The 11,049-nt window shown below is 49.6% G+C and overlaps 1 protein-coding gene across 1 annotated transcript in view; it reads right to left on the minus strand.

Moving 5' to 3' along the window:
• Positions 1-899: 899 nt before the first annotated feature.
• The window catches only part of ACBD6 (acyl-CoA binding domain containing 6), a 69,085-nt gene continuing 58,935 nt past the window's right edge, over positions 900-11,049 (minus strand). Inside the window, exons 7-8 of the mRNA XM_042873344.1 lie at positions 3,601-3,631; positions 900-1,327 (exon numbers count right to left, since the gene is read on the minus strand). Of these exons, the coding sequence (XP_042729278.1) occupies positions 1,173-1,327; positions 3,601-3,631 (186 nt within the window). The 3' untranslated portion in view covers positions 900-1,172. The remainder of the gene's footprint in view (positions 1,328-3,600; positions 3,632-11,049) is intronic.

Here is an 11,049-nt window from a genome sequence, read left to right on the forward strand (position 1 = left end):
GTTAAAGGCACCGGGGGATTTAAGCAGCAATCCGCAAGGCTGTTGGGGAAAGGTTTGGCTGAATAAAGCAGATTATAAACAATAATATATGTCTTTCTCATTTTTACCCCCCCCTCCTGGTTTTTTTTGGAAAGGCTCCAAACTCACAAACAGACCTAAAGTGCTATAAACATCTCCAGGGCTGCGTGCCGAGCCCCACATGTGCTCCCTGAAAGCAGGGGCCTCAATGCCACTGCTTCTATCCTGGCTGTAAGAGGGCGTTTTATTGCCCATTGAGCCAAAGTTCCCTTCACACTGGGGGCTGTGAGAAGTACAGTTGGTTTCCCCTGCTTTCCCACCGGGTGCTGGTTCACACTGTGAATTAGCATTTTGGCTACAGTGGGTTTGCTGATGCAACGCTGGGCTGTCGTAGGTGCATCCAAAGTGATGCAGCAGACACAGCGGGCTGACTTGTCCTTGCCATTGACCCAACACCTCCTGCAAGGGCTGCAAGTGACCCTAAGTGTTGGAATCTGTTGAGGAAAGGCACAAAGGAATACACAGCCCGTCACTGCTGCTGAGCCTGCCCTGTGCTCGTGGGCAATGCTGTGCCATGGTGTTGGCTGCCAAACGCCATCAGCATCAGCCCAGAAGTGGGTGCACTGCAGGAGGACCTGGTGTTGGCAGTTCTTACTGGCACAGATGTTACCAGCCCTCATCTGGGGGCAGACAGATGGATGCAGGACAGAGGATGGTATCTCCCATCCCTACAGCCTCCCAGGAACCAAGTTGCTCATTAAGGTTGGAGAAGATCTTTGGATCATCCAGTCCATCCATCACCCCATCCCCACCCTGCCCACTGACCACGTCCCTCAGAGCCCTCAAGTTCCTCCCTGCAAGAGAAGCACGCAGAGACACCGTCCCAACACTGTGCTTGTTTTATTTATAGTGTTTTGCTTGGACCCAAGAGAAAAAAAAAACCCAAACCGTAATGCAACCCCATGGCCCCGGCTGTGCCAGCAGCCCTCCCCGGCAGTGTGCACTAAAACACAGGGACCTATCCAAGTCCTGTCCCCCCTCCTTACCCCGGAATACTGCTAGATGTCAGAGCATGCAAAACCCTGACCCGCAGCCTGCTTGGAGGAGAGCAGGGCTTTGCTGCACGATGGTACCCATCCGGCCGCATGGCACGGCTACACCTTGCCTGCTGTGTGCCGCTGCAGGGCCGAGGTGATGGCCTTACAGTCTGTCACCTCCTCTGGCAGGCAGCCCTCCTTGTCCCGCAGTGTGGGGTCGGCTCCGGATTGTAGCAGCAGCTCCACGATGTCAGAAAACTCACAGGCGGAGGCTGTGGGGAGGGAGGGAGAAAGAGCAGGGTCAGACCTCGGCCCTGGGCTGCTTGCAGGGCTGCTTCCTGCCGGATTGGTGCCTCTTTGGTTTTAATTATATCTCAGGTCCTTTTACAATACAACCAACTAACTCTTTTTTGCTGTTAAATGTTGTAATCAGAGGATCTTTTGCATTACTCGGCAGTTTTGCGCTGACCCGAAGCGACGAGCGGCAAAGTTTAATTAAAATAAAGGCAAGGTGTGATTGAAGCTTATATAGAAGAAGATAAAAAGAAAAGGAGGAAGGGAAGGGGATGATGCTCGTCTAGAGGTTGGCAACCATGCCCACAGCAGGGGGTTGGAACCCGATGGTCTTTGAGTTCCCTTCCTACCCAAGACGTCCTGTGGTTCTACCGTTCTATGATGAAGCAGGGATGTGGGAGAGACCGAACAGAGAGGTGGCTGCAAAGAGGGGATTTCCAGGGCAGCCAGGGAACTGCAGGCCAACCCTATAAGCACGGTGCCCACCCTCACCCCGCTCCTGTGTGCCCTGTCTGGTTGCTGTGTCCCCACAGGGGCAGTGTCCCCACAGAGCAGCCTCACCACCGGATTTATGGCACCCTGGGCACCTCTATTTGTCAAGGGCCGGAGCGGCACTCCTGACACCGGCACGGGTGAAGATGAATTTCCATTCAGCTCAGTTCGCCTGGTGACTCCATTAATCCTCAGGGTTCGGATGATAAATTTCTTTCTCTCTCCTATTTTTTTTTTTATTTATTTCCCCTCCCTCCGCACCGAGCCGAACAGATGGCTCTTTCCAAGGAAGACGGAGCGCCCGTGAGGACGCACAGCCTGCCCACCGTGCAGCCACGTGGCCGCCAGCGCTCTGAGAAGCCTTGATTTCCTCTGGGAGCTGCAGTGGGATGAGTTGGGTATTCCCGGAGGGCGGGAGGATGGATGGAGGCGAGGAGATGGGAGGCCATTTAGCAGGACCCGGGTCCCAAAGGCGAGCAGAGCCTTCGGGATGAGGCTGAGCGCTGGCCTCCGCTTAACCTCCGATTAAACCCAGGGTCAGCAGCGGGCAGAAGGAGGCAGAATTTATCACCCGGCGCAGCCCGCGGTTCGAGGCCGGCTGTAATCAGGAGAGCTGTCGCCACAAGGACAGCTGTCAGGGCACGCTCGCTCGTAAAAAGGGATGGATGCACCCTAAAAGCAGCCTCTCGTGGGGGTTAACCCTTCCCGGAAAGTCCTCTGACAAAAGGGGAGGCTTCATTCCGCGCTGCAGTGAGCAACTTGGTTACAAAGTGCTTGCATCAGGACATCTTCAGCAAGTCTCAGCCTCAGGCCGCCTGGATGGGAACAATTAACTCAAGGCTGTGTTTGAGATCTGGGTGGTGTGTGAGCAGATCTGCTATGGAACGGAATGGGGAAGGAAAGCGCCTGCACTTTGGGACCTGGAGAGGCGTCCCACAGGCTGCTTGGGTGGGTGGGAGAAATGACTGCAGAGATCATGTGAATTAAATCAGCTGTTCACCAAACACCGCAGCACCGACGCGGCAGATTTCCCACCTCAGCCAGAAAGATAACAAGCTGGAAAATGAAGTGTCCTACAGGAAAGATCACACGGGGACCATTCACACATTACTGTAATTACAGCCTTGGATCAGGGGCCTGGGAATCTGGCCGCTTAGATCCAGATCCAAATGCTGTGTCTCGGGCTGATGGACTACAGAGCAATATTGCCTTCCTGCTAATGTCCTTGTGGAGAGATCAGAGAGAGGCACAAACACTTCAGAATGACAAGTGTGCTCTTAATTACACAGTGACAGCCACTGAGAGAGAGTATAAAATAATAACTGGACATGCCTTAATTTTGGAACAAATTACGATGGAGATCATTTTTTTTCCCTATTCCCTGCATATCAGCACTGCGTGTGTCACTTAAGTCTCTCTACTTTTCTCATTTGGAGATAGAACACTCTTTCAATTAAAAGGATTGCTATAAAATCTCGTATTTAATTAGCACGTAGCTGCAGGAGTGAGACAAGCTGTAACTTCACTCTGCTTGGTTTGGTAGTAGATCCGTCGTGCTCCCAGCTGGCACCAAACTAGTTTGTAACCAGGACACCCGGAGGTTAGCATCACACTGCTCATGGGCTTTGCCATTGGTTAATCAAATCCATCCTTCCTACTAATGCTGCTGCTGAAATTTGCTGTTATGTACAGAGGTGATTTGCTCCAGCTGCAAATCCATCCTGCTAAAAGGGAACAACAGAGCTGAAGGGCAGCTTACCGTAATGGAGTGCAGTCTGGCCTTCCCCGTCCTGAAAAAAAACAAGACTTGATTTTAGAGGTGTAAGCAACGCCGCGGGGATAGAAGTGAATTCCAGCCTTAAATAAATATGGTGAATCACAGCAATGCTTTAACTGATCAACAGCCCCGCACACCCAGCTATCCAGCAGCCAGGCTTTGAATCGGCATCTGCCATCAATCTGTATTGCTGGGTAATCAATACCAACCCACGCGTGGATCACGTCATGGCACCGGTATAATTCAGTTCACAGCCTTATCACTTCCAGCTCATAAAAATGAAGGATTTCAGTCCTACAGCCTTACTTTGGGATCCTTGGCAATCCTGAGTGCACTTCTGGAGATGCCTACTGAGAGCTTCCTTGCAAGCACAGCCTTAGATGGCGATTCAGGACACAGGTGAGGCACATGGGCGCTTGTACAGCTCAGCAAACAGGGAATAAAACCACTTTTCTTTTCCCCTGCTGAATACATTTTAATTCCCTGCTCTTCAAACTCAGGTCTGTACAATGGTGGACTCAAGGCTGAAGCCATTTCTGTTGTGCTTCTGGAGTCCTCTCCTCTGCAGGTGAAGAAAGGAGCACCACAGCTGCACAGAATGATGGCTGCTGACATGCCTGGGGAGCTGGGAGACGTGTTGTGGAGATGGGTGATGTGATCCCACACTTTGGGGTGCAGGTCCCATCCCCAGACCCAGCAGCACAGCCCTGGGCATCTCCTGCTCCTGCCACAGGGACAGGTGAAATAACAGACGGAAGAATTACTGTCCCCTTTGCTTTCACTGCCCCATTGGGATTAGCCTCTAATTCAGCTCCTCGCCTCCTTAATGTATTTGCATCTGTTTATGTAGACTTAAGTTTTTAATTACCATCATCTTTGGGATTAAGGTGCAAATTCAACAGCCCACTGGCAAAAGGGGAACAAAAGAACAGGAAAACAGGTGGAAATCATCCAGAAAACTGCTCTTCAGAGACTGCTGGTTTCTAAGCCTGGTGACATCAAAGGCATTAAGCACACCCAGCTGGGAAACCAGGAAAGAGTCGTGCTGCAGGGTGAGATGCTCTGCACCGACCTGGAACGGGGCGGGAGGAGAGGCGGGCAGCACGGATGAGTTATTGGAGAAGCAGAGTTAAAATATGCAGGGTGTGAAAGTGCTGGGGGATGGGAGGCGAGCTCTGCATCGCCGCCATCAAAATTTGAGCCAACAACAACAAGATGAAAGGCAGGTGGATGGGACTGGAGGTGCACAATGGAACCTGGGCACCCTGATGGCGATCCCTGTCTGGAGGATGGCTCCGAGGGTTGGTCCAAGAATGCTCCAGACATTTGTTCCTCTTCCAAAGGCCTGCGTGAAACGCTGCTGCTTCAGCAGAGCTGTGCTGAAGGGCTGGCGAGCCCTTCATTTCAGAGCTGGCATTTATCAGTTGGAAAAGGGAGAAGTCCCAGCACACACAGTGCATCTTTCCAACCCCAACGCCATTTAAAAGAAAAAAAAAAAAAAGATCATTAATCCAGCGTTATGCAAAAGCTGTTTACACTTTATTTACACCAGATTTTTTTCCCCCTGCAAGCCTGACCACTGGCCAGGTGCCATTTGTTCTACTTCTCCAATGTGATTCTGTTTGCTTCTGTTTGCTCCGTGACAAATTTTAATCCAGGGAAATGGGAAAAAAAAAGAAAAAAAGCTCTACTGTGGTCACTGGTGAGTTGGAGCTGCTAATTCTTCCCCATTGAAACTGATGGGGATATTGGTTGGCTTAGTTTATGGTAAGCTCCAAGCCAGAGGGGGGCACTTGTAGGGCTGTTGTCGTGACTGTTCCATCAGTTCTTTCCAAACTGTGAATACAGAAAGTTAGGTAGTCCCAAGTGCTGGTGCCCTTAAGGGCATGCTAAAAGAAGTTAGAAATGTGCTGACAGAACTCCAAGAATGCACAGAGTTTGTCTTGCAGCAACTGCCTCTTTGGGAAGCGCTGTATCACACCCCATTGCAGTTCTGAGCCAAGAACTTAAGAACAAATGCCCACATCCGCTGAAAGCATCAAAACAAAGATGCTGCAAAATGACCCGCACCTCCCACGCCCCAGGTCTGTGACAGATGTCTCTCAATGAAAATCCAGCTACCAGTGGGCAACTTATTGGATAACGGGATTGCACCGCCCTCCTGAGAAATGTAACAGAGAGAAATGAGAGAAGATGGACCGAGTGCAGATGGACCGACTGCCTTATCCGTTAAGTGCTGCTATGGCTCCTGCATGCCAGTTCTGCCTTATAAGAGAGGATTATATCAGAGCTTCCATCCCGTTGCTCTCTCCTTGGGAATTTCTGCTCCCTGCTGTACCTGAGATGAGAATTCTGGAGCTACGGAGGTGTGGGATCGCCTTGGTCAAGCCAAGATGGAAAACAACACATATAATAACCTTTCCTGCTGATGGACAGTGCACACACTTGTTTTTTAAGGTATTCTTCCCCTCTCATTGCTGTTTTTCCCTGTTCATTCATGGGACGTTTAAGGGAGCCGCTCGCTACTCACAGCTCCCAATACTGGCAGGGATCACAGATAAGAACGACGCAGAGATAACTGTGTTTAACAGCTCAGGTTCAGCAGCGTGGACAGGCAGTGAAGATAAATATTTACACGAGGTCTTTAGAAGGCGAGTGAATAAGAGGGCTGGAATTATACAGACCCTGAACAAGCACTGGTACTTAGGAGCTGTGAGTATAAATCTCTGCAGCCGCACGATGCAGGTTCATTCAAGCCAGGGAGATAAAAAATAGCAGGAAAATACTTCCCTCCGCTTGTAAAAACTGCTTAATGTCTCATCTATTTCCACTTTAGACTTCAACTTCCCAACAATTTACTTAAACCTCATCACTGGAACAGGTTGCCCAAGGAGGCTGTGGATGCCCCATCCCTGCAGGCATTCAAGGCCAGGCTGGATGTGGCTCTGGGCAGCCTGGTCTGCTGGTTGGTGACCCTGCACATAGCAGGGGGTTGAAATTAGATGATCACTGTGGTCCTTTTCAATCCAGGGCATTCTGTGATTCTATGATTCTATGATCTTCTTTTTCTCTCTCTCTGCAATTTTATCCCTGAGATGACTGCAGGTGAGATGGCAGCTGAAAGGCCTCCAGAATGTATGTGCTCATGGTAATAGTGAGCAATGTGGGCTGACACATCCAGCCTGAAATCCACTGCACAGCTCATGGGATGTCCCTCCACAGCCTTTATTTTCATTTTCATACTTCTGAGGCTCACAGCAGCCCTGGTTTGGGCACGTGCCATTAACACATGCAAAATGAATGTTTGTGCAGTTGAGGCGTTGGGTGAGTGAATCACTGTGGGTGTAAGTGCTGGCATTCCAAAGCTGTGGTTCAGTTTGGGATCTGATGTTGTTCTTTAAGGTCTCTGTGTTATACCAGTGTGCACCCACACACACCCAGACTTTTGCTTTTAATTGCCTCCTGATTTTCAAAGCAAGACCAGTGACCCCAAGTTTGGTAACGATACCACCTAACAGCATTGTGTGGGAACACCCGGAGTCCCAAAAAGCTCCAACCACTGGAAAATGAATCACACCTACCTTCATGTTTTCTTCTCCTTTTCCACCTTTTGATTTTGCTAAGGCAAAATACACTTATGACTGCTTCACCTGCTGGTTCACAGCGAGTGTCCCATACATGGGCGAGGAGTGGTCTGGTGTTTGAGAAGTGCCAGCAGTGTTACAGCTGTGAATGTTGAGCATGGGGACCTTGGGACAGCTCAAGCATTCCCAACAACAGGGCAACTTCCAGCAGAAGCAAACCCAAAACCCAGGCAACAGCCACACACTGATCTTATTTGGGATTGCAAATTGCCCAGACAGGGCTTGGACATCCCACCACTACATCCCCTGTTAAATCTTGCAGGCTTGGCACTGCACAGAGCTCACTCCTGGCACTGAGCTGCCCCTCTCCCCTGCCATGTCAAGGCACGGGGCAGCCATCCCCGGAGATGGGAGGTGCTAGACAGATCTTTATCATCACCTCTCCATCCCTTCCCTAAAGCCTATCACCAAGCTATCACAGGTCTATCTCCTAAGTGCCTCCCAGATAAATTAGACCTGCATAGAGAAGCAATTATTACATTTCTAATGGTATGGGTCCTTACAGCACAATCTCCTACTGAAAGGCAAAGGAAATTGCATTAGCTTTTGTTTGATTCAACATTATGATGGAAGGAGGAGGGGTGCAGAAGCCCTTTAAAGCCAACCTTGGGAACTGAGGTTCCTTCTCTCCGGTGAGCCCCTTATGGCCTTATGGCCCCCACGGCCTGAGCATCCCGGTTCATTCAGGCACTATAACATGAAGGTGCTCTCCACTTCCCAACCCAGGCATAAGAAATCTCAGGGAGCATCTGATGCCCCTGAGCTTGCTCTCCCTGGAAGCCTGCCTTTGCTAATGCACCCAAACCCACTGGCCTTGGGAGTTCAGAGGGCCAGCGTGACGCTAATCCCTCATCGCCCTACTTTCCAACTGGTGCTGCACCTACATTTCCACGTGCAATTTCAATAGGATTTATCACATCCACCACCATCCCCATCTAGTGCTTCTGGCACAGCCAGCGCCTCGATATCGCCGTGCAGAAGGGGCTGCCCTTGATTGCAGAATGAATTTTCACCCCAATTTGCACTCGGTGCCCTGAGCACAGCTGCGTATTTGTACAGATGTGCTGATAGGTTGCCCCAGATAATGTTTGCTGCCTTCTGTTGCCTCCAGCATCAGGTGTTGTCATCCCTGTGTGTTAGTGTGACAGAACTGCGTTAGCACAAGACAAAAGCTGCCAGGGAGCCCCGGGCTTCCTCGTCCCATCCCAAGAACAGGGCTCAAAACTGGGTCTGGAAGGAGCTAGCCTTCCCTAAAGCTACCTCGCAGGCTGCAAGCAGGACGGCCCAAAGCTGCTCCTTCTCTTTCTTTTGAAGCCAAACATTGCCAAGACATTAAAACATCCCTTCTCTGGGCGCTTCCCCGCCCCCTCCCCGCATAAAAGTTCCTCGCTCCCTGTTCTGCTCTTGTGTTGCTTTATCACTTTAGCAGATACCTGGTTATTTAAGGGGCAGGATAAATGGGCTGAGACAGCTTTCCCATCCCCAATTCACTAGGGAACGCTTGGAAATTCCACCTGACACCAGGACCGAGCTCTGCTCTTAAACAATCTCCCGTCTGATCCGATTGTTCCCCAGTGGGGAGGCAGGCTGCAGCTCGCTCAAGAGTCATTGATTGGATTAACAGCCTAATTCCCAACAGATGAATAGAATACTGATGTCTTGTCAGCCCACATCATAGAAGGAAAACACAATCTGCTTCTACAGCCCCGAAATTTAACCCTTTGCTTCCTCTCCCCCCCCACCGTGCACAAGAGTCCGGCACTTCCAGCTCAAGAGCCTGCCATTTGCATGACAAAAGCTCTATTAACCTTTGGGATGGTTGGCCTAGCCAACCCAATGCTGGGGGCTCAGGTGTTATTCTTCCTGAGGTTGGTTTTGTAAGAAGCTACGGAAGAGATTTATACCAGGACCTTCACTTTTTCCCTATTTTACAACCTGTCCTTAAAGGAAATACTGTATGCTTCACCCTAAGTGGTGGAAAATTCATTAGCTTAACGATATTTATCCTAAAACACATTGGGATTGAGTGTTTCTGCTGTACATCACTCAGCTGTGCGTCCGTTCCAGCCGGGATGCCCAATGATCAATCCCACCTCGCAGAGCACTCCTAATGGAGACATTAATGTTTTCTTACCTCATAGAAAGACTGTGATCAGGAATTAATTGCTATTGGTCAAACGTTCACTGCTGGAAGAGGAGAACCGTGTGCATATTAAAGAGATTCTCCCAGAAGAAAAAAAAAAGTATCTATGAATTTCCCCTGCTTTTATTTCCTTGCTCAAGGTGTAACAATAAATAAAAATCATACAATTTTAGGAAACACAATCAGAATGACCTATTTTTAAAATATCATTGGCATCCAACGTGCTCTGGGTTCTTGCAACAACCACCCTTTATGTTTGCATTCACAAATACTTAAACCAGCCTTTAAATACTGCAATTTCTCAGCAGCAGTCCCAGAATACACAGAAATAGGGCTAAAGCCACCATGCCAAGGTGGTAACCCATACATAGAAGTGGTCTCTACAACATCCCTGGTCCACCGTTCTTAGTAGGACTGGCTTTCCACCCCTTCAGCATTCTTCCTTCCTCTGCAAAGCACAGTGTGGGTCACCTGAGACTGGCCAGGTTGGGTAATATTTGGATTTTAAAGCTCCCATGAGCAGTGGTAACATCTCCTCCATTAGTCCTTAATTCTAAAAGGGCTAATTAGCCCAGAATTAGCATGACAAAGTGTGTAAGGATGGATATGTGCACCCTTTGTTTTCTCCCTTCCAGCAGCACCTGTTAGCCACTGTGATCTTCCAGACTGTCATTTCACAACACTAATATGCATACAAAAGGCTGAGCAAACAAAGCCATCTTCCTTGGGTCCATCCCTGCCTTTGGCCACTCCTTCAGAGGTGCGCAGCACAGGCAGTGGGGAGGCAACAGGCGGCACCAACAGCAGAGCTGCCCTAAGCAAACAATTAGCGAGCGACGCTGCGCCGAATCAAACAATTCAATTAATGCAGTGTCAGTGCTGTTATTTTAACGCCATCCTAATTATTAGCTCCCCTGGCAATTGGATATCATAATGTTTCGTTTTCATCCCGGATTGAACTGTGCTACGAAAGCAATAAATAAATAAGCAGAGTGACCCCTCTCCAGCCCAGCCCTGCACTGTAATATGGCTGCATTGTGTATTCCCGAATCCAGGTTAAGGATGGGGACTGGGGCAGTTGTGCCCTGGAACCAGCAGACTGAGGGTTTTATAAATACATACAGAAATAATTAAAATCTAAGGGGTTTAGAAGGGTTAATCTCCTTTAAATAATCTCTGCCACAAAGCCTGTAAAGTCACTGCTGGCGCTGTGCCTGCGTGGGACCGGCTGTCGGAGCAGCACGTGTGGGCTGTGACATGGCCCCAGCACGGTGGTGATGCTGCAAGCCCAGAGATCCACGTCCAGAGCAAGGTGCTGTGCTGCTCTGCCAGGCTGCAGGGAAGGAAGCCTGCTCAGGCTGCTAAATGGAGCAGGTGGGATGGGAGACAGCGGGAGCTGAGAGCGATGCTGCTGCTGCTGCTCTGTTTGGCTGAGCCTGTTGGGATGCCAAGGCTTGTGCTGAAAAGAGTGTAAAGGGGCTCAGGAGATGTTGCATTTCTGTCAGCTATAACGGCATCAGAGGTACCACCCTGCACTTCTCTACATCCTCTCCTTTTAAAGTGCCAGTTTTAAAGCCAATGGCCGAGTGGTCATTAGAGAAGACAAAAAAAAAAAAAAAAAAAAAAAAAAAAAAAAAAAAAAAA

Source organism: Lagopus leucura, unplaced genomic scaffold (assembly GCF_019238085.1).
Source record: "Lagopus leucura isolate 7727_CA_CO unplaced genomic scaffold, USGS_WTPT01 Super-Scaffold_100009, whole genome shotgun sequence".
Taxonomy (NCBI): domain Eukaryota; kingdom Metazoa; phylum Chordata; class Aves; order Galliformes; family Phasianidae; genus Lagopus; species Lagopus leucura.